Source organism: Saimiri boliviensis, chromosome 10 (assembly GCF_048565385.1).
Source record: "Saimiri boliviensis isolate mSaiBol1 chromosome 10, mSaiBol1.pri, whole genome shotgun sequence".
Taxonomy (NCBI): domain Eukaryota; kingdom Metazoa; phylum Chordata; class Mammalia; order Primates; family Cebidae; genus Saimiri; species Saimiri boliviensis.
The window spans coordinates 66,687,723-66,715,699 of NC_133458.1; the positions used below are offsets into that span (position 1 = coordinate 66,687,723).

At 38.1% G+C, this 27,977-nt stretch overlaps 2 protein-coding genes across 3 annotated transcripts in view; both read left to right on the forward strand.

The window, feature by feature from the left end:
- The first annotated feature begins 566 nt into the window (after nucleotides 1–566).
- The window catches only part of CDK14 (cyclin dependent kinase 14), a 689,971-nt gene continuing 662,560 nt past the window's right edge, over nucleotides 567–27,977 (forward strand). For both annotated transcript variants that reach the window (XM_074379395.1, XM_074379396.1), the window contains exon 1: nucleotides 567–656. The gene's annotated coding sequence lies outside the window, so the exon portion shown is untranslated. The remainder of the gene's footprint in view (nucleotides 657–27,977) is intronic.
- Nucleotides 651–27,473, forward strand: PTTG1IP2 (PTTG1IP family member 2). Its single transcript, XM_039472618.2, has 5 exons — nucleotides 651–5,496; nucleotides 15,089–15,135; nucleotides 21,987–22,080; nucleotides 23,533–23,626; nucleotides 27,282–27,473. Exons 1-5 carry the CDS (start codon nucleotides 5,352–5,354, stop codon nucleotides 27,439–27,441), a joined length of 540 nt encoding a protein of 179 aa, XP_039328552.1. The 5' UTR covers nucleotides 651–5,351; the 3' UTR covers nucleotides 27,442–27,473.

The window sequence follows — 27,977 nt, forward strand, 5'->3', positions numbered from 1 at the left end:
CCGTTTGGGGGGAAATGGGGGAGGGGTGGGGGGGTGGGGAGGTGGGAAGAGATAGCATGGGGAGAAATGACAGATACAGGAGAGGGGACGGATGGCAGCAAACCACACCGCCAAGTGTGTACCTATGCAGCAATCTTGCACGTTCATCACATGTACCCCAAAACCTAAAATGCAATAAAAAAAAAATGTCAGGTATTCTTCTTTTGTTAGTGTACAGATACCCTAGTAAGTGGTGGTAATTTCCTTTGCGGAAGGACTGGTAGAATTTTAATATATATTTGTAGCAATGTTACAGAGTCCCTTCTAGGGACCTGGCCACCTCTTCATTCAATGGGTCTGGATCTGAAAATTAAATCAAGTTTGGGAAGTGAGTGATATGATTTGGCTGTATCCCCACCTAACTCTCATATTTACTTGTAGTTCCCATAATCCCCATGGGTTGTGGGAGGGACCCAGTGAGAGGTAATTAAACCATGGGGTGGTATCCCCATGCTGCTGTTCTCATGATAGTAAGTTCGTACAGGGTCTGATTTTTATAAATGGCTTTTCCTTCTTTGCTCAGAACTTCTTCCTGCTGCCATGTGAAGAAGAACATATTTGCTTCTCCTTCTGCCATGATTAGAAGTTTCCTGAGGCCTCTCCAGCCATGTGGAACTGTGAGTCAATTAAACCACTTTCCTTTATAAATTACCCAGTCTCAGATATGTCCTTATAGCAGCATAAGAATGGACTAATATAGTAAATTGGCACAGGTAGTTGTGTACTGCTGTAAAGATACCTGAAAATGTGGAATTGACTTTGGAACTAGGTAACAGGAAGAGGTTAGAACAGTTTGGAGGATCAGAAGAAGACAGGAAGATATGGGAAAGTTTAGAACTTCCTAGATACTTGTTGAATGGCTTTGAGCAAAGTGCTGATAGTCATATGGACAATGAAGTCCAGGCTGAGGTGGTCTCAGCTGGAGATGAGGAACTTGTTGGGAACTGGCATAAAGGTGACTCTCGCTATGTTTTAGCAGAGACTGGTGGCATTTTGTCCCTGCCCTAAGGATCTGTGGAATTTTAACTTGATAGGGATGATGTGGAGTATCTAGTGGAATAAAATTCTAAGCAGCAAAGCATTCAATGGGTGTCACTTGGGTGCTGTTAAAAGCAATCAGTTTTATGTATTCACAAAATATGGTATAGAATTGGAACTTATGTATAAAAGAGAAGCAGAGCATGAAAGTTCAGAATATTTGCAGCCTGACAATGTGATAGAAAAGAAAACCCCATTTTCTGAGGAGAAATTCAAGCTGGCTGCAGAAATTTGCATAAGTAATGGGAGCCAAATGTTAATTACCAAGATGATGGGGGAAAATGTCTCCAGGACATGTCAGAGGTCTTCGTGGCAGCCCCTCCCATCACAGGCCCAGATGCCTACAAGCAAAAAGTGATTTTGGCCAGGCCTAGGGCCTTGCTGCTTTGTGCAGTCTGGAGATGTGGTACCCTGTATCACAGCTGTAGCTAAAAGGGGCCAGTGTAGAGCTCAGGCTGTTGCTTCAGAGGGTGCAACCCCAAGCCTTGGCAGCTTACACATGATATTAGGCTTGTGGGTACACAGAAATCAAGAACTGAGGGTTTGAAACCTCAGTTTAGATTTCAGAGGATGTATGGAAATGCCTGGATGTCCAGGCAGAAGTTTGCTCCAGGGATGGAGCCCTCGTGGAATACCTCTGGTAGGCCAGTGCAGAAGGAAAATGTGGGGTCAGAACCCCCACACAGAGTCCCCACTGCACTGGGGCACTGCCTAGTGGAGCTGCAAGAATCGGGCAACCATCCTCCAGACCACAAAATGATAGATCCACCAACAGCTTGCATCTTGCACCTGGAAAAGCTACACATACTCACTGCCAGCTCATGAAGGCAGCCAGGAAGGGGGCTGTACACTGCAATGCCACAGGGGTGGAGCTGCCTAAGGCTGTGGGAGCCCACCTCTTGAATTAACATGAACCACTTGTGAGACAGAGTCAAAGGAGATCATTTTGGAGCTTTAAGATTTGACTGCCCTGCTGGATTTCAGAATTGCATCAGGAATGTGCTGGTAAGAAGGGCACCAGTCTCACTAGAAATTTAGCAGCTTCTCTCTGCAGGCCAAAACTGGCAGTAGAGACAGTCACAGAGCTGAGCTCATTAACATCCATGGGGATAGTGGTGTTCTCATAGCAGTAAAGTAAAATGTTTCACCGCAGAAGCTGCTTCAGGATTTTACATTTTCCCAACCAAAGCTCTGATATTTAGCATACAGCCCTCCTGGCTGGTATCATCTAAATGTCTCTAGAGCTCTGTAACGATCATATCCTCAATTTGCTGATAGCTGTGTCTACTCTTCCACCACAGGAGATAAGGGCCGCCAAAGATATCTTCCAGCTTTCATACTTAACCTTTAACTGCCAGTCAAAGGTACATGATTTCTCATTGTCCCTCTGCAAGGCATCAGTACTACTCAGTAACAAACCAACTCTTGCAGGCACTGTCCCCCTATATCTTTCAAATGCTTTGATTATTACATCAACCAGGAGATTTCCTATTACCAGTTTGTTTTCCTAGATAGAAAACATTTCATCACCATGAAGTCTTTAGCAGTGCCATCTCTTTCTAGGAGCTATCCGTACTCTACATACTGCACAATATGGTATCTTATTTGCCTGTCGGATAGTAAGCAAACAAATCTCAAAATTTTACCTGGTTCTCTCAGAACACTCTCACAAGCATTTGTATTAGCTCAGGCCCTTTGAGATCTGCTAAGCTGGGATTAGAAGTCCAAGAGGTTTACTGGGAAAACAGTTAGAACAAATAAAGGGGAAGCAGCTAGTGCAAGTGAGAACCTTCAAACATCAATGCAGGTCTGACACTGGTGAAGAAAAGAGAGGAAAGGAAGAAGGAGAATTTGGTTGGTAGAATTTCAGATTGCAGTACAATTCTAAGAAAGTTTCAACCACCTTGATGGGGAATTCTCAAGCCAAAATTTCCCACTAAAAGTATCCCACGTTAGTACCTCATCCATGTTTAGTCTTGGCTGAGAGTAGCTAGTAGGAAGCATGGCTTTGGGATGAATATGGTGGATAAATCTGAGGCATACTAGCTGAGTCCATCAGTCAATTTTGCTTTGATATGGGCATTGGGCATTTTCATGGACATATTCCACATAATCTTTTGTTATTATTATTATTATTTTGAAGCAGGGTCCTGTTCTGTCTCCCAGGCTGGGGTTTAGTGGTACAATTTTGGTTCACTGCAACTTCTGCCTCCTGGGCTCAAGTGATCCTTGTACCTCAGCCTCCAGAATAGCTGGGACTATAAGTGCACACCACCATGCCAGCTAAGTTTTTGTAGACACGGGGTTTCACAGTGTTGCCCAGACTGGTCTCGAACTCCTGGACTCAAGCAATCTGCCTGCCATGGCCTCTCAAAGTGCTAGGATTATAGGCGTAAGACAACGTGCCCAGCTTCTACATAGTTTTATGATAGCTTTTAGCAGCTAGAGAGACTAGGTCCTTTCAAGTTTGAATCCAGAGGAAGATGGGCATCTTTATCCTAGCATTCCTAGCAAAAGCTCTGAGATTGACTTGGATTAGGCCAGCCTAGGTTCTGTGCCCACCCCTGAGCCAGGCATGGTGGCCAGGGAAGTTTTATGACCTGCTTTGCTCAGGTGTAGTTTTCATGTTCTACTTCCAAGGTAAGAGTTGGAACTCCACCCATAACATGAGAACTGAGAGGCAGTGAGGGGCAGATCTCCAAGAAACAATATGCACATAGAATATGTGTATTTTTCATTTTAATGACTGCTGTAAAGGTTGCTTTCTAAAGACACTATAACAATTCACAGTTCCACCAAAAATTATGAGTACGTTTTCCCCCCACAACTTCATCAACAATATCTTAGCTTTCTTTTTAAATGCTTGCTTACCTGATGTTTACAAAGTGATAGCTCATTATTAGTTTTAATTTATAATTTCCTAGTTCCTAGTACTAGTGTTTTTAAACTATTTTTTTTCACGTATTCACTGGCTACTTGGATTTGCTTTTCTGCCAATGGATTCCCCAAATCCCATGTCTATTTTCCTATTGTTTATCGTTTGTCCTTTTTTTGTCAGTTTACAAAAGCACTTTTTATGTTATAGTTAATTACCCTCTGTCTGACCTCTGCATTGCAAATGGGTAAAGAAAAAGTAGCCTGGAACTTTGCACATGTTATCCGTCTCCATCTTTATTGTCCATATTAGACCCATATTCCTCAGGAGGCAGTCCAGATCAATATTCCAGGACTTCTATGGGACAACCCCATCACTTATTTTTTTAATTATTATTTTTTATTTTTTTCAAGACAAGGTCTTTCTCTGTTGCCCAGACTGGAGTGCAGTGATGCAATCAGAGCTCACTGCAGCCTTAAACTTCTTGGCTCAAGTGATCGTCCCCACTTCATCACTCTTGAAAAATAAAACAAGACAATCCCTGGTCAAGAACAAGTTTTCATCACCCACCTCTACCCCTTCCCTCACACACACACTGAGGCAAGATTGCCCAAATTTTAGTCATTCTGGAACTACCACCCCAATTTTTTCCATATCATTTAAGTTGTGTACTATTTATATTTCTGGAAATTGTCCTTTTTTGCACAGATTTATTTTAAAAGCATATATTGTTGCTTTTGCATCAGTGTAACTACTGGTTATCTTTTTCCGGTACTCATTAAAATAAATTTGTAACTATGAAAATAAAAGACATTTGTGTACTATCCAAAACATACTTACCTTTGGAAAACTGCATTAGAGCATGTCAAGAGGATCACCAGGCTAGTTAGGGACAAGACTGAGAGTTTACAGAGCTGTGAGTTTCATGACTTCACCACTCACTGATCGCACAACCACTCCCATGGAGTGCCAAGGGTGGTAAGTTCATTTACATCAGAGAAAAGGCGGCATGGAAGAATGCAACTGCTGTACACATATTTGTAGTGGAAATTAGAATACAGATCTTTCTCCAAAAACAACACTGTAGTAGGGAAAAGGTGTTGGTTTGGCAGAAATAGACCTCAGTCAAGTCCAGTGAACCTACTGTACATGATATTCAGGGCCCAGGAAGCTGGAGCCCAGTGCCGACCAGGATTGTGCTATGAACGTTCCACATTCTGGCTAGAACATTAGGGATTCTAAGGTTCTGCTGATTATGCTGGGGTCCAGGGCTTGAAAGTGGCAGCCATAGGACCCGGGGCTGTAGTAGGTCACAGTCCCTGAGTGGGTCTCAGTGTCCAACACTGTAGCTGGTACCTGCCAGGTTCCCAGTGGCAAGGATCACTAGGTCTAAAGAGAGATGTGCTGGCTGCGGGCATGGGGCCAGATCCTCCTGCCAATTTTTCTCTCCCTCTTTCTCATCCAATTGCTTATCAGCTTCTCAGAGAATGGTTTTTTCTACAGCCCCAGGAACAATCAGAAACCAAGAGATGGAACTGAAGAGGGTGAGTGATCTAGAGCCCTGAGTCGAGTGCCCCACGTGTTCCAGCATTGTTTTTCCTTTTAATTGTGTCATCCGGGTGCACTAAAACTATCATCTCAAAAGTTGTCATTTGGTTTTTGATGGGAAGACATTTTAAAGGCTCTAGATGGTTTTGGTGAAACTTGGTTAAATTGGACTCAGATTAATTTGCTTTATCTGAAATATGAAAGGTGGATTCAAACAGTTTTAAATTTGAAGAAAAGCATGGCTTCTCCCACTTCACTTTTTGCATGACTTATGGCATGTAAGCTTTTTGTTGTGAATAAGCCATTGGATTTTGTTCTAATTGGACCCACTCAATGGTCATAACTCTTCCTTTTTAGTTTTTAAAGGTCTTAGCTAATAAAATCCTTTATTCTTTTTCATTAAAAAAAAAATTACTTCAGTTTGGAGGCTTCTCTTGGTTTCCCTCCCCAAATGAAAAAAATTTGAAATGTTAAAAGTCATGCTAAGTTAAATTCATGAACCTGGAAATAAGGTTTTTAGTATCCTAAATTGGAACCATATAGATAAAATAAGGAACAGAATTTGAATTACTTGGAAAATGCCATGTAAAGCCAAGATTGCCATTTTTTACAAAGACTATGAGACTGAATAATTACTGCTGTCTGGTTTCCAGAGTAGAAAAGAATGTTAGTATCTGTGAGCAAATCAGTCTTCCTTACTAAAACCAAACCCATAGTTCTCAGTACTGCACTGAAATAAGAATCTCCTTTGAGGGGGTAGGATTGGGGGAGGCTGAAGTAACAGACCTAGCTTGTTTTCTTTGGTTTCGTCTTTCCCACGGATTTCTCTTTTTTAACCTCTTGGTCACCCCTGTACATACTCTAAGATAAACAGTGTTCCAGTGCCGTCCTGGCCCCTTCTCCCAACACACAGCACCCAAAAGCATAGGCCCAAGCATAGAAACAAATTCTTCCTTTTGTTCCCTAGCAAAATGGACTCATAATGGAAATTTTCAAAAGACTTTATCAAAATGCTAATGAAGAACAAAAAAAAAAAAAAAAGAAAGAACGCAAACAAATAAAATAAATAAAAAATCACAGATAAGATAATCTCTAAAGAGTGAAGTTTCTGATGCTAGCTAGCCCATTCGAGGGCTGGTCAACTGGAGTCCCTGTTTCTGAGGAAACAGCTTGCTATTGCCTGGGAAGCCTGGTTCAACCTGTCAAGGGCGTCCCCTGAGGGTCTGCATCTTAGGCTCAGGCCAGTTCCCGTTTGTGCTTGCATTTAATCTTCCCATCTAATAAAGAAATGGTTTCTTAGACATCATGATACTTTTCACTTCCAAAACTGAGAAGGAGCTTCGAAGCCTTCACTGAGATCCTCATCTGCATCCTGGACTTTTCCCTAAGTGACAGGCAACAGACAGGACTTTGTGAAGGATTGTACATCAAGTGAGACCCCCTCTAAGCAGGTTGCTTTGATCCCCAGGGCTTCTAACTCTGATGTTCATATACATTTGAGAGTTTGGTAATCAATATCTCAAGAAATTATAGTAAGCACTTGATGGAACTTTGGGTTAATTTTCTAGAATCTAATGAATGGATTAAAAACTGTACTAAAACCCAGAGAAATTTTTTCACTAGACGTAACCAGACAACAAAGGAACATAGTGCAAAAAAGAAGTAGCAGCTAAGGAAAGAACTGGAAAATTCTGGATCAGAACAGAATAGCACAGCATGGCAAGACTCCAAATGTTACCACTCCCTCCCTTAGAGGTAACTAGCGAGTCACTGTAATCCAAGAATTTTTATTTATTCTCCCAAATCTAGAGAGAAACAAGTAGAGTGGGTATCCTATTCTGTATCTTATTCTAAAGATGAGAAGAAAAAATGGCTACTGAGGAGAAGTAAGTGGAATGAGGACCGAAAGAGAGAGGGCCTGACTCTGATGGAAACTCAGGTTCCTGAGTTATAAGCTGGATTTGAGAGCAGATCTGGAGTCCAAAGAGATCCCCTTTGTGGAAATGGGAAACACCTCTGATAAGCTCTAGCAAACTTTGACATTGGAAAATGACAAACCTCAAAAGAGAGAGCAGAGCCAGATATTCTAACAAAGTTTGGCACAGCCTCATCTGAGTTCTCCCCCTTGTCAAATGCTGAAAACAATGGAGTGAATAGAATATAAAATGCCATAAAACTGTAGCTTCTTAAAAAAAAAATCTCAAGAGTAGTGGTAAGGTTAAGATCTCACGTACACTATGTCAGAACAAATAGAAAGTGTGAACAGAGCTACATAAACATTAGTAGAATGGAAACAATATAGCAACTATGTAAACCTTGCACAGCAAAATAAATAAAGGCATTTATGATAGCATGCAAACCACCCCCACAACACACACCAAATAATCTACCCTAGAAGAAAACACAACTCAGGTAACATGAAAATTTCCCTGCAAATGCTTTGAACTGGAAAACAATCAAATGAGAAATAGATTCAGTGAAGCAAGCTTCAAAGTCAAGATAGTAAGATATCAGAATGAGATGAAAAGGCGGATTGCTCCAAGGAAATAAATTTGAATATAAGGCAGAGCTTCTGAGTTTTCTCTCTTCATTTGCTTATTTCTGCTAATTGTAAACACACCAAGAATATTTGTCACATATTCTAAGCCTACTTACTATGGTGGTCTCTGGTAGCCACTTTATTCCTTCATCCTCTAGCCTAGGAGGAGCCTTTATCTGGGAGGAGGTGGGACTTCACTTTCTTTCCACTGGCAGACTTCTCAGCCTCTTTCATCCCCTGCATACCCAATTTTAGTACTAAGTTCCTAGTGTTATGTATACACAAGTGATTTCCGTTTTCCTGGTTGGATTCTTAACTTCATATAACTATCTTTAAGACAAAAAGTACTTTAAGATTTTGACTATCAGGCAGGTATTAGGAGGATTAGAGCATTGACGCTAAGGTTTAAATGCTGCTGGGGAACCAGGGGAGAAACCTAGTATATCACTCTGGCTGAGGTAAAGAAAAGGGGTAATGATAAAAATCTCAGGCAGGTTGAAGGAGAACCTGAAAACATTAGGAATTCGTCACTCACTTTCTAGAGTTTACTTCGAGTCCACTCGTCTCTTAGATAATATGAGGCTAATGTGGCTCTCAAACAGTAGGTAACAGAAGCAAATGAACTCAAGGACTACATGTCAGAATCCCTTGGACATAAGAATTTTGTAGGGAAAAGAAAAAAGTAAAAAGCCGTAAAATTCCCAACATAGGGGTGGAGTACAGGCAAGGCAGCTTTTGCGAGAGCTGGCAGAATTGAAGAGGGATAGGTCTTTCCCGGAGGATACTAGACCACACATCTAGAAACCACAGCAGGACTGCAGATGCTAGACATGACACTCCCTAAGAAGGGGACAGATGAGATTCACACAGTGAGGCTAGCAAGGAAGAGGAGGAGATTCAGGCCGGTCACACCCTAGTGCCAGGGTAACACATAGCCTTTGATCCCAGAAAAGTATAGCATCCCCAAAGTAAAGGGGGAAGAAGTGAACCCTAAATTTCACTTAATATTTACTCAAAGGAGGATGAATTAATTGACTGAACTTAACTTTGCAAGTTTATAGTTTTCTGCCACTAGCAGAAATGGGAAATTTGATATTATGCTGAATTTTGGTATAAAACTGAATTCTGATATTGAGAGGCCTAGATCAAATTCCACCTTTTCTTTCTTTCTTTCTTTCTTTCTTTTTTTTTTTTGGAGACAGAGTTTCGCTTTTGTTACCCAGGCTGGAGTGCAATGGCGCGATCTTGGCTCACTGCAACCTCCGCCTCCTGGGTTCAGGCAATTCTCCTGCCTCAGCCTCTTGAGTAGCTGGGATTACAGGCACGCGCCACCATGCCCAGCTAATTTTTTTGTATTTTTAGTAGAGACGGGGTTTCACCATGTTGACCAGGATGGTCTCGATCTCTTGACCTCGTGATCCACCCACCTCGGCCTCCCAAAGTGCTGGGATTACAGGCGTGAGCCACGGCGCCCGGCCAAATTCCACCTTTTCTATAATGCCTTCCTTAGTCCACCCAATCTGAGTGAAGAGTTGCTCCTGTACTTAGCTGCACCTCTCTGATAGTACCTGTCTTGCCAGAGAGGCAGAAAAACTCACACTGCGTGGACGTCTCCCAGCTCTGTTGCTTACTAGGCGCGTGCTTTCTGTGTCATAATTTCCTTGTCGGTCAAATGAGAATAAAACAGTATCTTCCTGTAAATGGTTATTGTGAGGACCAGATGAGTTAATCTATGTTATGCACTCAGAACACTGCCTGGTACGTGATAAGTTTTCAATAAACATGCAGTCACGTGTTACTTAATGATAGAGGTGTACCCTGAGAAATGCATAGTTAGGCAATTTCATCATTATGTGAATGACATAGAGTATACTTACACAAAACTGGATTGTATAGTCTGCTATATACCTAGGCTAAATTAACCTATTGCTCCTAGACTACAAACCTATACGGCATGTTACTGTGCTGAATACTGCAGGCAATTGTAACACAATGGTAAGTATTTGTGTATCTAAACTTATCTAAACACAGAAAGGACACAGTAAAAATATACAGTATTTCCAGCTTCATCCATGCTGGAAATCATCATTCTCAGTAAACTAACACAGGAACAGAAAACCAAACACTACATGTTCTCACTCATACATGGGAGTTGAACAATTAGAACACATGGATGCAGGGAGGGAAACACCACACACAGGGGTCTGCTGGGGGATGGGGAGCTAGGGGAGGGATAGCATTAGGAGAAATAGTTAATATAGATGATGGGGTGATGGGTGCAGCAAACCACCATGGCATGAGTGTACTTATGTAACAAACCTGCACGTTCTGCACATGTACCCCAGAACTTAAAGTACAATTACACACACACACACACACACACACAGTATTATAATCTGAAGGGATCACCATCCTATATGCAGTCTGTTAACCTAGATATTGGTATGTAGCACGTGACTAGATACAGATGTAGAGATAGAGATACATATTATGACAGTGCTGGAAAACAAGATGAGGACCAGAAAATGTTAAGAATCCCTGAAAAACAGAAAGCAATTGAGATCAGACTAATGGAGAAGGCCACAGCCTAAAACACACATAAGAGCAGACTAATGGAAGAGTGTATTATGGAGTTGCTCCAAGCTCAGAAGCACTGAATATAAAGTGCATGAGGGAGTTATGGAGCAGCTACCGGGGTGCTGAGAGCTTAGAGCACTGTAGCTGGTTGCCTCTCCACCTTCTCAATTGTCTCAAGAAGTAGGCAGCAGAGTCGCAGAGGCAACTGCCCCAGGTTAACAATGAATGTGAATTATTGGCCTGGAAAGGCAGGGAAAGATATACTACCAACACACTGAACCTGGCAGCACGTCCCAATCCTCTCCCACACCACAGAGGTGGAAATAGCCTATATACATACACCTAAATCCCAACTTGATTGTGCTAACACAATCAAGAATCATGAAATCCAACAAAGGAAAGAACCAATTTATAAAGACATATTTAATAGAGGGGGGAAAAGCACCTTGAGATTAGAGATTTCTCCTATAGAAAATGGCAAGGACCAACAAGATTCCAAAGGAAATGACTAAGCTAGTAAGTAGATTGACTTGCCACAACTCCATAGGTGCTAAAAGTAGACAGTGAGACCCAATGGATCCATGCAAGATGGTTTATTACTCATAACGCAGCCAACAGCAGGAACATAAGCATGGTGGCACCAGTTCTCCTGCCCCCAAGTCCCATGGAACACTCAGATTGTGGCTATGAATACAGCCAGTTGCACTGCAGCTAAGGAACCCAGGGCTAAGAGCTTGTGACTTTTTTAGCAAGCAGTGAAATATCTAGTCCCGAGGGAGTAATTGTGACTATAGTTATGCTGTGGTTGCCTTGACCTATTTAATTGACTAGGTTACTAGATACCGAATAGGTGCAGGGTCAGAGGATGATTATCCCAAGAAGTCTGGCATACTCAGCAAGGAAATTCGGAGATGCTCAGTGTCTAGGATGGATGCCTTTCTCAACACTATCATTAATATTCTCATGGAGATATCCATGAAATGAGAACAGACTATTCTGGAAAATGTTATGAATCTTGGAAATTAAAAATATAATTAGCATAAACATACCTAAAGAGTGAATTAGCAAGCTCAATAATTGAGCCATTCAGAATGTAGTTCAGAAGAACAAGAGATAGAGAGTCTGTAGAAAAAAAGAGACAAGAGTTCATGCCAACACTAATGTAATAGGAGTTTCAGGAGGAAAGAAATGGAAGAGAGGAACTAACGAAAGAAAAATCTACAGAAAAATATCTTTGGGCTGGGTGTGGTGGTTCATGCCTGTAATCCCGGCACTTTGGAAGGCTGAGGCAGGTGGATCACGAGGTCAGGAGATTGAGACCATCCTGGCCAATATGATGTGAAACCCGGTCTCTATGAAAATATGAAAATTAGCTGGGCATGTTGATGTGTGCCTGTAGTCTCAGCTACTTGGGAGGCTGAGGCAGGAGAATTGCTTGAACCCAGGAGGCAGAGGTTGAGATTGCACCACTGCATTTCAGTCTGGCGACAGAGAGACACTCCAGATAGATAGATTGATTGATTGATAGACAGACAGATAGATAGATAGATAGATAGATAGATAGATAGATAGATCTTTAACGTTTTGAAGAAAATGGTGTTGAAACTAGAACATATTAACAGACTAAGCCAGCTGTGCTCTAGACGGTATACAAAATAAAAACATTTAGACACTTAAAGAGTCAGAGTTTATCACTCACAGACATCTAAAAAAATACTCAAGAATATAATCCAGCAAAATGAAAAAAGAATCCAAGGGGAAAAAGTGGGATTAAGAAAGAGTAGTAAGCAAATAAACTAGCAAAATGAAAAATTAATTCTAAATAATTTATTGTAAGTCAACAGCAATTTAAATGTCTAATAATCATTAATAACTTTAATAACAGTTAACATTCTATCTAATTTCTGAAATCCATATGATATAGAAATCATATGGAAGTTTAACTACTATTAAATATTTAAAATTATTTAACTGGGAAGTGGTATGGGGAGAGAGAGAAGAGTAAAAACATATTAGGATCTTTGTCTAAGTTGAGACTGTAGATCCTGATTAAATGATGATAGAAAGATGCATATAAAATATTGCCCCAAATTTTTAAAGCAACAGCTCAAGAATAGAAATAGAATATGTATTTTGAGGCCACTAGAGGAAATAAAGGAATAAAGAATAAATTGATGGAATAGGATATGCCTTGCAAATGCTATTGAAAATGAAAGCAAGTGTAGCAATATTATGCAAAATAGAGTTCAAGTCAAAAAAATTATTAAGGCAAAGAAAAAGTGATATTCCATATTGACATAAAGTACAGTACACCAAGATGGCATATTCCAAATTTTTATTCACCTAACAACAGTTTTTAAATAGATGTATTAGGTAAATAAAATGTAAGAAGAATTTTAATATATAAAATTTTGTTATTTTCATATACTCCCCATTTTTTTTTCTCTTAGGAGTTCTTGAAAAATTTTTGCTTGAAGATAAACTTTATTTGTATTATAAATTTATTATAGTACCAATAAAAAGTTTTGTTTTGATATTTGGCATAATATATTTTGATGCCAGGCATCTCTAGGAATTTGAAATTGTGATCCTTCATGGGAGAAGAGGATCATGTGTGGAACTTTATGGAATAGCAACATTTCAGACATTGGTAGAAGTGGAACTAGTTGAAGAAACTGAAAAAGAATGGCCAGAGATGTTCTAAGAGAACTAGGAGAAATGACGCAGAAGTCATGAAAAATGTAATCAAGAGCAAATAAGTAACCAGACAGAAAACATATAATCAAACCTCAGGGCTTTAGGGCGAAATAATCTGGTACCTGATAATGCCATGGAAATAGCTAGAACCTCTTTCTTCAGGAATAGAACAGAAGAAAAGAACCTACTGATTCATGTAGCACATAGGTCAGCTGTAACCTCATTAGTTTTCCAAGAAGGGCAAAAATGAGTATTAAAGAGATGGCTGGTTAGTTATACAAATGCTCAATCTAAACCTCTATTATGGAACCAGAGCAGGCCATTTACTGACATAATGTGTTGAGGAGGGAACTTCCTCTCTACAGTGCTCTTCGCCAAAACTCATCCCCCTCTGATCGTGAGAAAAGCATCAGACACATCCTTGTTGAGGGGCATTCTACAAAATATATGAAAGTACTAAGGATAGTAGTCCTCAAAAGAGTCAAGGTCATGAAAAACAAGGCAAGAGTGAGACATTGTGGCAGGCAACGTGGTATTCTGGATGGGATCTTGGAACAGGAAAGGGACATTAGTGTAAAGACTGGCGAAATCCTGATAAAATCTGGAGTTTAGTTAAAAGTCATGTGCCAGTGTTAGTTTCTTACTTTCAATAAATGTACCATGGTAGTGTAAGGTATTAGCAATAGGGAAACTGGGTGAGGGATATACAGGAACTCCCTGTAGACTCTTCACAATTTTTCTGTACATCTGAAATTATTCCAGAATAAAATCTTTAGTTTACAAAAAAGCTGTGGGAAGCACGTAGAGCTCGGAGAACAGTGGCCAAGTCATGTGTCCTCTGTTTCCCTGCTTCTGCCTCCCAAAAGGAGCCTGAGGCCAGCTGTTCTTCACATAGCTGAGGCAGCAGAATCTTTCCCATTCACCTTGCCTTTTCTTTCACTCAACTTTCCCATGGGTATTTCAAGGATACTTTCAGCTAGGAGGAAGGAACATTCAATAGAACTGAATTTGAAAGCTGAACTGTAAAAATTTTTCCCCAGCCCAATCAGATCTGCATCCAATCAAACAATATGAAATTACATAGAAAGGTCTGACCTTTCCCACAGAGCCTATGAACTCTGTCCCCAAAATAATAGAGAGTGACTTTATTTTTGCTGTATCACAAAACAACTAGGACATTAATTCTAGACCCTTTATTTAAGAAGATGTTGCAGTAATAAAATAAGCCATTGAAATGCTTTTTTCCAAATTCCAAGTTTTTATTCTAGAACTTTCAAATATAAATCATACTGTTTGCTTTTCCATAAAACAAGCGGAATAAAAATTCTCATTTTGGAGAATTTTTTAAAGCTTTGTGGCAAAAACAGATAGGGAATTCCTTTTTAAAAAAATATTTAAAGGGTTAACTAGTTAAGTAGGAATATCTTGGCAATACCATCCTGAAAAACAACACATGATATTTTTAAATACAATAGTGTTGCCAATTTGTTTTTCCTTACTGTGTTTTGGGGTTTTTTTTTTAGAATTTGGCTCATCAAAGTTATATGATGCCATTTCGTATTTTTCCAAGAAATAGGAGAAAAGATTAAGAAAATATATTTATAAAGTACAGGTGGAAGAAATGTCTAGATACATGAAAATAATGAAGTAAAATGCTGGAGTATGGATGAATATGGCTTAAAACAGAAATGACTAAATGAAATGCACTTTTACATAAAATTGAGCAATAAAAAGGATTTGAATTTATTTTCGTATTTAATATTTTTTTCTTGTAGGATGTGCTATTAAGAAGAGTTGTCAGTTGTGCACAAAAGATAAGGAAGTAAGTTAACTTTCTTATGAGGAAATTGTTCTGGGAACGTTACAAAGTCACAATTTACAGTTGTCATTTAAAAGATAAGCTAAACTTTGTTTTACACAATTTTTATAACAGGAATGTCTCATAACAGTTATTAAGATCTATTTATGCATTTCAAACCATTCTTTGAGGATCTTGAAATAAACAATGGAGATAATTGAGTACAAACATGTACTTCCTTCTGGAAAATTATACTTCAAAAAGAAAATAATTCTTTGCTTGAAAAAATTATACTGAAATTTTGGGATAATTATTTGTAAGTAAAGGAAAAGATGTATCTTTTGAGATGTGGTGGCAATTTCCTTCCCACTTCTGTTTCCTAAAGACTAGAAAGAATGACATACCAGTCCTTAACCGCAGTGTAGCTAAAGCCTTCTTCTTTGATGATTAAATGTCTGAAATCATTGCTCTTCATTTCAGATTTGGGAGAAAGCAGAAATGCTTTAAGTTACGAGAGAAATGACCACCTTGTGTCACAGACAGGCTTGCAGCAACCCTCATAAAAATCACTGTAGTCTAACTTGTATCGGATAACTGACAACACTAAAAACAGTAGCTTGAAATCACTACTTAGAAAAGGGCACACTCTAGAGTTGGTATCACTCATAGTAATCTGGATATACACCCTCTGCCCTGTCTTATCTTCCTCTAAGAAGATAAATGTCTATCACTCATCTGCTTTAATGGATCTGGGCTTATAGCTCATGGAATTTTCTACCCAATTCATACTACCATTGCCTTACATGCTTTCCACAGCCAGCAATGACCCAGGCATACTCTGTCTCAGTGTTCTGCCTTCCTCAACCCTGTGCAGTAAGACATCACTTCTGTGGCATCCCTGAACCCTGCACAATCTACATTGGCGTTTGTATTCTCACTCCCTTACACTGTACCTACTCCTTGGCCTCAAGAAGACAAGGCCATCCTCCATTCCTTTAACACTCTTTTTTTCCCTTCAGTTTATTGGCCCTCTCCTATGGACTGTCTTCCCTCCTATGACTTCTCTTGGCTGTTCACCTGAATGCAATATTCTTCCAGTTTTTGTTGTTGTTAAATGTTTTATAATGGAAGTTTTCAAATATACCAGTGAAGAAAGCAATATAATAAAACTTTATACCCCCAAGAGCCATCTTGGCCAACCTTTTTCTAATATGTGCTCTTCCCCCTGAAATGGATTATTTTGAAGCAAATGATATGGATACCATATCATTTTATTTAAAATATTTAAGCATATGTCTCTAATCAACATTTTACTTTAAAATATTACAAGTTCATCCATGATCATACCTAAAAGTTAACAACTTCTTAATATTATCAGACACCCAGAAAATAATAAATTTGTCTTGTTGAGTCATTTTTGTTTGTTTGAATCACATTCATACATTGCAGTTGGCTGATATATATCATAAGTATCTTTGAATCTATATGTTCCTTCTTCCTTGTTTTTTTTCTTTTTTGAAACTTATTTGTTGGAGAAACTAGATTGTCCTCTCTGCTTTCTCATAGTCTGGATTTTGCTGGTCACATCCCAGTGATGCACTTTTTTTGTCATGTTCCTCTTTTTCCCTGTTCTTTTGTACTTATAAACTGATAATTAGATATAAAGGCTTTATCAGATTCTGTTTAATTTTTTGGTAGGAATGCTTCATGATGAGAGGCCCTTGGAGGCAGATAAGGTTTATTGTCTAGCATTTGGTGATGTTAGCAACCAGCAATGTTCCTTACCTAGATCTATCACTTCCCTGGGAGTTGTAAAAACTATGTCTACTTTAATGGCTTTGTCTTCTTTTTTTAAATTTTTATTTTTTGTGGATACGTAGTAGGTGTACATATTTATGGGGCACATGAGATGTTGTGATACAGGCATGCAATGCGTACGCCCTCTTTTTTTTTAACTGCTCTGGATCCACGTTCCACAGCTCTGATTGGTCCTTTGTCCTTTGGTTTATATTTTCCTTTGCTGTGCATTACTAGCTGATTGCTGCTTGAGCATATTTCATCAACATCTGCATTAATACAACTACAAAGCCACAATTTCTGATCTCACCTGAGCCCGAATATTACCCATCCTTGCTTTTGGTTAGCAACAATGCCTAAAATTTCCCACAGCAGCAATTCCCTCATCCCATAAACATCAACAGATGTATTCATCACCAATTTTATGGAAAAAATTGAGGCCTTATATATAAACATCATTCCCCAACTGATAACATTGCTATCATTTTTACCCAACATTCCTTATTCTTATTCTTCCTTTTAGAGTAAGAATACCTCCTCCACTTCCCCTATACCTCTCTTTCAGACTTGAACATGTACATTTTTGAATTGTAACTCATGTTATTTGAATTATTTTTATGTTCGCCTTTTCCTTGTCAGCTCCTTGTGGACAGAGTTCATGTTTTATTCATCTTTGCATATCTAACACCTCACACATTTCCCACACATGGCAAGCATTCAATAACTATTGAATTAACTCTTGACCCATTCAAAGAAGGGTTAAATTTTTTTTTTTTTTTTTTTTTGAGACGGAGTTTCGCTCTTGTTACCCAGGCTGGAGTGCAATGGCGCGATCTCGGCTCACCGCAACCTCCGCCTCCTGGGTTCAGGCAATTCTCCTGCCTCAGCCTCCTGAGTAGCTGGGATTACACAAAGAAGGGTAAATTAATTCACTACACTCTATAATGAAATAAGGTAGAGAATTTAATTTTTTTTTAAAAAAATCAGTCATTATGAAAACACTGGGAGTATGTGTATTTGAGTGTAATTTAAAAAATATTTCCAGTACCTCATAGAAATGAACTAAGAGATAATTCCACATGGTCAACATAGAATTAGGGTGTTATCCTTTGGAAAAATATCCCCTGCTCTCCCAGAAGTTGGAAGGATGCAAAGCTCTTAGTGGTAGTTTCTACCACCCCCTATACTCCCAGAGAAAGTGCCAGAGTTTATAAGATGTTAACTCATGAAGCAACCAAGAATATTTAAGCTCTTTTTAGACTAAAAAAGGGATGAACAGATGTCTTGTATGTTGTGCTACTTTATGCCCACTTCTCCATTGACCTGGAGAAAATATATACCAGCTCCTTTTCATTTTCCAAAATATTCCAATTTGGATGATAAATGATATGCTTATGCTTCTTAACTGAAAGGGAATCTTCCTTAGATTCTATTTGAAACATTTCCTTGTGATTTCATAGTATAGGACTAGCCTTCCTAGAGTTAGAAAGCATTCTTACCAAAAACTCAGTCATAAAAATCACATTTACAACTCCTGATACGCACACAACTCATAAACATAGCATATGAAAAACATATTGTATTTTTGTTGATATTTTCTATTAGAAATAAAATTGTAAAAATCAGGCTAACTAAAAAAGGTGAAGGAAGCATCTCGTTATCTATGTTTTTATTGCCATTCAAAGTCATTATGCTTCCCTGTTGAATCCTTGGAACCAGAGTTCTCAATTATGGTGTCACAATGGTGAGACTTGTCATAAGCACATTTTTTGCTTTTTGCTAATGAGCATCATAAGACTGACTTTTGCAACTGACTTAAACAAATAAAATATTGGAATAGATTCTAGGTTTTCTCCATAATCACATCTTTCTTACTAATTGTGACCTGATGTAGATGGTTGGTTGAGACAAAAAAGAGTCAAGTTATAGCAAGCCCAGTGGGATTTGTTGAACCTGCCACAGCCTACCTTATCTATTGTACAGTTCATAGCAAATGACGATTGCTCATATGCTTGTAAAATGCATTTATAAATGTCATTTCTTACAACCCACAGAGATGCCCACTTTGATATTTATTTTTCTGAAAAATTGTGTGTGTGTGTGTGTGTGTGTGTGTGTGTGTGTGTGTGTGTGTTAGGGTATGGAGTTGGGGATAGTGGAAGGTGATAGATCCAAATCTGGATATTCCCGTGAACATGTGGATGTCACCTGTTGGGAATCCTTCTGCTGGAAAAAAAATATATGGACAACCAATGTCGTGGATTATTTCCCATGGCAACTATTCCCAGCACTTTACTGCTGTTGGCATGATCCTCCTTTCAGGGTCTGACTTTCCTTGAGAATTTTAAGACCATCTGGCAGGTTCAGATTTCCTTATTTTTCATCTGAACCAATTCAGTATCTTTTCTCTAATATTCACCTTCCCCTTGAGAAGTCTATTCTCATTTCTGAGGTGCTCACCTCTCTGTATGTGTCATACTCGGAAACGCATGCACGTTCACAAATTCAAAACCTTTCTCATTTCCTTGTTCCCTCTATGACAAATCCAGCCTGTTTTTGCGCATTGGCTTCCTTCTGAGTTCAGACAAAATGGAAAAAACAAACCAAACCAAATCTTCTCTTTTTTTCTTTCTAGAAGCTGAAGTACTTATTCTGTGCTTATTCTACCATTGCTTCCTTATCACACAGTGTGATTTAATCCTTAGCAACCTGATTTAGAGGTTACAAAGATTCAAACCAAATGCAACAAGCTTTCAAATTAATCACTCATTCCTTTTGGAAACTTGCTCCCTCCTTGGTGGTCTTGGCTTTATACAGGCCTTGTTTCTTCCCTCATCATTTTGTTTCCTTTACCAATTCCTCTTCTTTATTTTCCTAAATGAGGGAATTTCTTCACACTTCCTCGTGCCACCTCTTCCACAGTTCTGGTCTCTACCACAACCTTCATATAAAAGAAATTTCAAATTCACATCCTTAAACCTAATGACCCCCAATAGTGATGCTTACAGCTGCTTGATTGGCATTTCTCTCTGGATAGTTTTTTTTATTTTTATTTTTTAAATCACATCATGCTCAAAATTTCTTTAACTAAATTTATAATTCTGCCTTCCCCAAAGAAGCTCATGTTCTTTACTTGTTTATTTCTGGTACCATTCTCTCATAATTTTAGAAATCATTGGCTTTTTCTTTCTTCTTTTCCCCCATCAGCTCTCCATTCTTTTCTTTCACCTGGAACAATCCTAGATTTTCTATACACCCCATCCCCCAACTGCTGATATAATATTAAGCCATTTGATTTATACAGCCTTAACCACTAAACATTATTATGTACCTTCCCACTTTCTGCATGTTTTAATTTTAATGATCTTTTTATTAAAATAGCAATTGTAATGTCCATATAAACTTAATAAAACAGTTCTACCCTAAAATGAATACTATAATTTTCCCATGAAACAATACTAACCATCATCCTAAAGCCTTTTAGGTGGCTTCTAAGTTGTCAAACTCCAAAGATGCTGATGGCTTCATATTTATATGGGTTAATTTCCTTAACTACAAGAAAAAAATCATGTGATTTACCTTAAATTATACATTACCAATTCAGGAATTTTGAATATAGTATACTGTTCTTGGGGGCAATGTGAAGTTCTGGTATTTGATAACTTTTTAGGTTTAGTTAAGGTATTAGTCACATATTTTTGTGGTAAGGGACAGAAACCAAACTCAAACTAATTTAATAAAAAGGGGAATTCATTGACTCACAATATTGGGAAGACCAGGTGTGGCCTTGCCTTCTTGCACAACTGAACCAAAAGATGTCCTTCCCATTTTCCTCTTTCCTTTCATCTCTCAGCTCTGCCTCCCTCTGGGAATTGATTTTATTTTCTCTTGTGGTAAAAAGGCATTCTCCATACAGCTGGGAAAGAGGCTGGCTGCCTGAAGATTGAACCCAATGTCTGTATACAACTCCAAAGAAGATTCTGATTGGCCCTATTGGGTTTTTTTGTCTGGTCCAGCATTGGTTACTGGACTACTGCCTTGGTCAAAAGACCATTCCAATAGTAGGAATGGGGTAAGCAAAATTTATTGGCAGCCACAGGACCACACAAGGTTTGGGGAAGAGTTCCTCAGTAGATGAAGGCGTGATTACCAGAAAAAGAAGAATGGAGACACAAAGTAGCAGGCAGATTTTAAAAATAAACGACTTTAGTCTACCATTTTTCACCCTTGACCAGGCATCCCCAAACTATGGCCTGCGGGCCACATGAGGCCGCCTGAGGCCATTTATCCGGCCCCCCGCTGCACTTCAGGAAGGGGCATCTCTTTCATTGGTGGTCAGTGAGAGGAGCACAGTATGTGGCGGCCCTCCAACGGTCTGAGGGACAGTGAACTGGCCCCCTGTGTAAAAAGTTTGGGGATGCCTGCCCTTGACCTTTGAGGACAGGCATATTCTATTTTCCCCATCCCAGTATTTTAAAAAATGCTCCTGGCAAAACAATGCAACTAAATCTCAACTGCAACTGGACTTATTCAAAGTCACTATCAGTTACTGTCCCCAGCTCTAAGTCTGAAATCTCAGAGAGATGTGCATTACTCTTGATTGTGTTTGAATACGGCTTCAGGCACTCCTTTAAGTCAGCTATATAATTAGTTAAACCAACTCCCAAAGACCCACTGTTCAATAGAATAGATAAAGCAGGATAACAGCAGTAAAGGTTCCCATTTAGAAAGAAAGATAGTGGCCAATAATCCTATAGTATGTTCTGAGTCTGTAATACATTGTTGACTTTCCTGGCTGGGCAGTGAGTTGCTGGTCGCCAGTCTAGCTGCTATCGAAGGAGTTTCTTTTCCATAATTTTCTGAGTCCCCACCAGAGACAGCCAAGGTTTGGGTACATGGGCTTGACAAGGGAGATCTCAAGTCACCAATGGCATCTAGCACAAATAATAATAATAATTATTATTATTATTATAATGGCTATTATGTATTGAATGCTTATTGAATTAGTACTGAAACCTTCCTGGGATTGTGGTTATTATACTTGGACAACACTTTTATTTCTCTCTTTCCAAATATAGTGTATTTGGTGTAGTGAAGAAAAGGCATGCAAAAAATATTGTTTTCCATATTTTGGGTGTCGATTCAGTTCTGTATATTGGTTAAACTGTAAAGGTGAGTTGTCCTTATTTAAATTTTTATGTTCTTTATTTCAGTCAACTTGCAAATGCTAGCAATTTGCAACACTTGAAGGATTATAAATTATTACATTTGCTTTACATATTAAAATATAGCAAGTCCAAACCACCATGGCACATGTATACCTATGTAACAAAACTGCACGTTCTGCATATGTATTCCAGAACTTTAAGTAAAATAAAAATAAAAACATAGCAAGTCCAGGGATGCTCATTAGTCTTTCCTCCCAATATAGGCTTATTGGTTGTTTGCAGCAAGTATTCACTCAGATTAAGTCAACGTTCATTCTGATTGGTGGATCCTTTGCCATACCAGTTGCTAAATACTTTAAATTTCCATTTCTAAAAATCTCTGGTGTATGATATCCATAACTCACTTAAAGGATGTTTGTATTCTTATGCCGCTTTAGGAATTCCAGGATTTTTAAATAAGCTAGTCCTTGTCCGAGGATATATTGTGTCTAGATATATTGCTATAATTTATATTTTCTCAGCTAATATATTCTACACTGAGAATTGCTATTCAGAATAATGATTCACTAGGACTGGACAAATATTAAGCATCAAAGAATCTTTAAGTCATACTCAAATGTTGGACTTTTGGTATGTTATACATTACTGACAAAGGCATAAAAACATACCACTACCATTTTAAAAGTTTTCTTAAAGAGTTGAAACAAAAAACTTTCTAGGTAAATCCTAGCTATATGGAAAACCCAATCTAGAACAACCAATTGTCTTCCTTTTTCCTTAATTGAAGTAAAAAGATACAAATTTTGCCCTCAAATCTCTGTTTCTTTCAGGTACTATCAGTTATATTTAAATCATATGTGTTTTTGCCTTATAAAGTTACACTTTGTGTAACTAGTATGAACAGAAACTCTAGTCTCCAGTTTCGTGTTTGCCCTTCTAGTTTCATTTCACAACACACCAAGCTAATAAACTACATAGTGCTTACTGAGACAGGGGGAAAAAACTTCACAAGGGGTAGAAATATGCTTTCGCAGTAAGCATTGGTTGTCTCTTTGGTAATGGACTGCTGAAATTCAAACAATAAACCATACCCTGCTATCTATATGTATCTTTAGAGCTATAACAGCCTGAGGGATTTGTTGTTTTATCTATTAAGATAGTACCAGAAATGAGTTTAGAGGTAAAATAATGAAAAAAATAAACCAGTAGCCTAGTAGTTTACCAATTTAAAAATAAATAAATCAAATGTTACCTCCTCTAGCAACCCAGATTATTTTCAAATGTGATTGTTGTGTTAATGGTAGTTTTATTGGAATATGTAATGTATGTTATTGTATCATTACTTTCAATAATCATTTGTTAAAGAATCACATTGCATGATATTAGAAAAGATGAAAATAGCAGAAATTACTGATGTTCTATTAACTTAAAATATGTTTCTTTTTATACATTTCAGTTGACATGTTTGGAATCGTGATGCTTCTACTCATTGCAATATTAATTACAGCATTAGTTTGGTTCTGCTGCGTCTATCACTTTTACCTGCAGGAGTATGTTCATTTTATCCTTAGTAAGAATGCACTTTGGGATATTGTTGAAGAGAATGCTAAGCTAGTCATCAGGAAATGTTTTACCTTTTTATGTAATAAAAATAATATATCTACATGGTAAGGAAAAAATATCCAAAAAGTACAGAAAATTGTAAAATGAAAAAGAAAAGTTTAACTTTCTCATCCCTCACCCCACCTCTAATACTTTCTTCACAGAAGCAATCCTTTTAGTATGGTTCTATTTTTAGTTCTTCTGTAGTTACCTCTATATATTTGATTTTGATGGTTATGTTTTCTTTTCATGATTTATTAACTTCAGTTGTTATCTATTGACTCCCCATTATCAAAGCAGAAAAATTTATTTTGTACTATACACATTTTTTGTTATTTTGCTGTTAGTAGGTATTATTGTATCATTTGGGGGTTGTTACTTTTTTTCTCATTATTTTTAGTTATTAGATATCAAGATTACTAATATTTCTCCTGCTATTATTTTGACTTTGAGTAATCCATTTAATTCTTTGTTTCTATATCTCAATTCTTCTGCCATAAAAGATAAAAAAATTTGGATCCCTATACTTATTTCCTCTATCTCCTAAACTCTATAAGCTTTCTCATTAATTTGACCTTGTCAAATGTTTACATTCTGTTTTGTGGCTATAATTATATCTCAAAATGCTTACTCTATAATTTGAGTCTAAAATTTGTTAACTACTAAAAATGATAACACACATTTATATATGATTATAAAAATATTGTTCATTAAAGAAGTAGGAAATATAATTTTATGCCACTAACCTATATTGCTTGAAAAAGAATTATCGGCCGGGCACGGTGGCTCAAGCCTGTAATCCCAGCAATTTGGGAGGCCGAGGCGGGTGGATCACGAGGTCGAGAGATCGAGACCATCCTGGTCAACATGGTGAAACCCCGTCTCTACTAAAAATACAAAAAGTTAGCTGGGCATGGTGGTGCGTGCCTGTAATCCCAGCTACTTAGGAGGCTGAGGCAGGAGAATTGCCTGAGCCCAGGAGGCGGAGGTTGCGGTGAGCCGAGATCGCGCCATTGCACTCCAACCTGGGTAACAAGAGCGAAACTCCGTCTTAAAAAAAAAAAAAAAAAAAAGAAAAAGAATTATCAAGTGTCAAGATCAAATAGATTCTCTTTTCTTACTCTTTATTTCACAAAGTTATGCTATATTTCAGCTGACTTCATGCTACTTGTGACTTTCCTATACAGCTTTTATACTTTCTAGAATTTTAAATTATCTTCATTATTTCTCATTAACAAAAACACATGTATCTTTATTCCCACCACTGTGATCACTCATTTTTATATCTGCTAAAATGTTCGTTTTCTTCTTACAGACATTCTTCTTAAAGTCTTCTGACTTCCTGTTCTAACATGTAAAAATTAGTTTCTAGTAAAAACTGCTCTACTGAATTAGGAGAATTTGGGGGGTCTCGTATTTTCCTCTTTTTACGTTCATTTTTTCCTTTTGCTGGAGTACCTCCTCAAGTAAATTTTTCAAAGGGATTCACTGAAGATTTGGAAAGTATTTGCATAGTCCATACATATCAACAAATTTGTTTTTTCTCCTTCATCCCAGTATGGTATTATTTTCTTTCTTCAGATTATACACTTTTTATAACAAGGAATTGTAGATAAGATAGACAGGACCCCAAAATAAGATAAATGCACATTTATAGGACCATTGGTAAGTAAAATGTGCTTATAAAAAGTTAAGGTAAGTCACCATAGTGCTTGCAGAAAAACGAAACAAAACAAAAGATAAGGGTTAGCCAATGTTTTGCTTGCTTATTTAAGACCTCAACTTGGTCAAGAACTCTGTGTTTTTCTGGCTTAGAGATGGTCTTTTCCTTATTAACATACAAAGACAAGTTAGGATAGAATGGAAGGTATTCCTTATTTTTTCCCTCTAAAACAAGCATGCACATATACACATACACACATACAAATCAGAAAGAAGAACCAATAGGGCACATTACATATGCGAAAAGAGGCTGTTTTGTAATTTCTTTTCTTTTTTATATTTTCTTCTTAGGATCCTGGCTCCTTGTTGTCATTACTTTTTTATATAGTGCTTATGAGTAAAGTGGCAAATTCTGCCCGTAAGTGTAGGGCCTGAGCAAATATCCATCACTGAAGCTTCTTTTATCTGCATTTTTAATGAAAAACCCTGAAGGCTCTCTGCAAATATGGTCCAACAACTGTACTCAGTTCTAGTTTAACTCTGCTGTGTATCCACCAGCTCTTCTTTCTGAATTTCTTCTAGAAATCTTATAGACCTTATTAATTCAATAAGCACTGCATTCTGTAGAGGAATTTATCTTCTTAAGGACTTACTGTACTTCATAAACTAAAGATCCTGGTTAGGTTTTAGAAACATGACTTTTTCCTTTTTAAAAATATCCTAGAATGACCAATGAAATATCAAAATACTTATTGACACATTTGATCTAATATTATTCCACAGTTACGATTATACAAATCAAAGCACTTTTAAAAGTTCTAAATGTTAAAGAATACAAGTTTTCACTGTCCATGTACTCGATGCCTCCTTGATTCTTATCTGTTCTTTTAGCAAATATTTTTTGAGTGTTTATTAACTACTAAGCAGTGTCATTGTCATAGGGATACAACAATAAGCAAGAAAGATTAGGCTGGGCATAGTGGCTCATACCTATAATCTCAGCATTTTGAGAGACTGAGGCAGGCCGATCCCCTGAGGTCAGGAGTTCGAGATTAGGCTGGCCAACATGGTGAAACCCCATCTCTACTAAAAATACAAAACTTAACCGGGCATGGTAGCATGCACATCTGGTCCCAGCTACTCAGGAGGCTGAGGCAGGAGAATTGCTTGAATCCGGGAGGCAGAAGTTGCAGTGAGCCAAGATCACGTCACTTCACTCTAGCCTGGGGGACAGAGTGAGACTCTGTCTGAAAAAAAAAAAAAGAGAGAGAGAGAAATATCAAATCCTTGCCTTCATGAAACTTATAACTTAGTAAGAGTACACAGACAAGTAAACAAGCATTTGTTAATTCTATTGCTAGCTTATTGATAATATCAATTATATTCCATTTATTTTCATTGCTTTTCTTATGTAAATATTTTAATTCTCCTGGTGGAGTGATAAAATAAGAATTTAATAAAGCAATGATAAAATATTACATAAGGCCGGGTGCTGAGGCTCATGCCTATAATCCCAGTACTTTGGGAGGCTGAAGTGGGTGGATCACTTAAGGCCAGGAGTTCAAGACCAGCCTGGCCAACATGGTGAAACCCCGTCTGTATTAAAAATACAAAAATTAGCTGGATATGGTGGTAAGTGCCTATAATCCCAGCTACTCAGATGGCTGAGGCACAAGAATTTCTTGAACCCAGGAGGTTCCGATTACACAGTTTTTATAACAAGGAACTGTAGATAAGATAGACAGGACCCACAAATAGGATAAGAGGTTGCAGTGAGCTGAGATCATGCCATTGCACTCCAGACTGGGTGACAGAGATTATGTCTCAAAAATAAATAATATTAAAAATTTTAAAATTGCATAAATGTAATCTAATGAAAAAAAATAGTGCCTTTCACTTTTACTATTCTGAAAATAAGCCTAATCCTAAATTCACTATCATTTTGAACAGAAATCGTGTGTATTTCTATGCAAGACGACAAGCAGTTCCTGTTCACAACTGGAATGCTACTGGCAAGTGTTTTCATTTATTTGATGGGACGTCCCAGACTCCTTCAGTAACAGTTTGTTCCCTTGTTCCAAAGATCGAAATTAAAGTATGAGTAGGGTCCAGGCACAGTGACTCACCACCTGTAATCTCAATACTTTGAAAGGCTGCAGTGGGAGGATTTGCTTGAGGCCAGGAATTTGAGGTTACAGTGAGCACCTTGCATTGCACGCATATTGCACCATCGCATTCCAGCCTGGTCTACAGAAGGAGACCCTGTCTCTGAAAACAACAACAAAAATAAAAGTATGGTAGGACTCATAACAACACAGATTTCATTGTTCCCATTTCCATGATACATTTTGGTAACCTCAATAGCCAGACTAGGATTGGTAAAATCACAATATTGATAGAGAAGGACTAAAATTTTTCAGCCCATTTGGGGATATTAATAGCTTCCCCAGCTACCCCAACTCCCACTCTACAAAAGCAACCAGACAAAGATGACCTTTGTCTTCAGGAAATCTTGCAGACTTGCCCAGATTAATTCATTTCATCTTACTTAGTTCCTTGGCTAACCTACTATCCGCTCAAATTGATTCTAAACTTTCCGTCACTTACAAGGCTTCCCCTTATCCAGGACTCAAATCT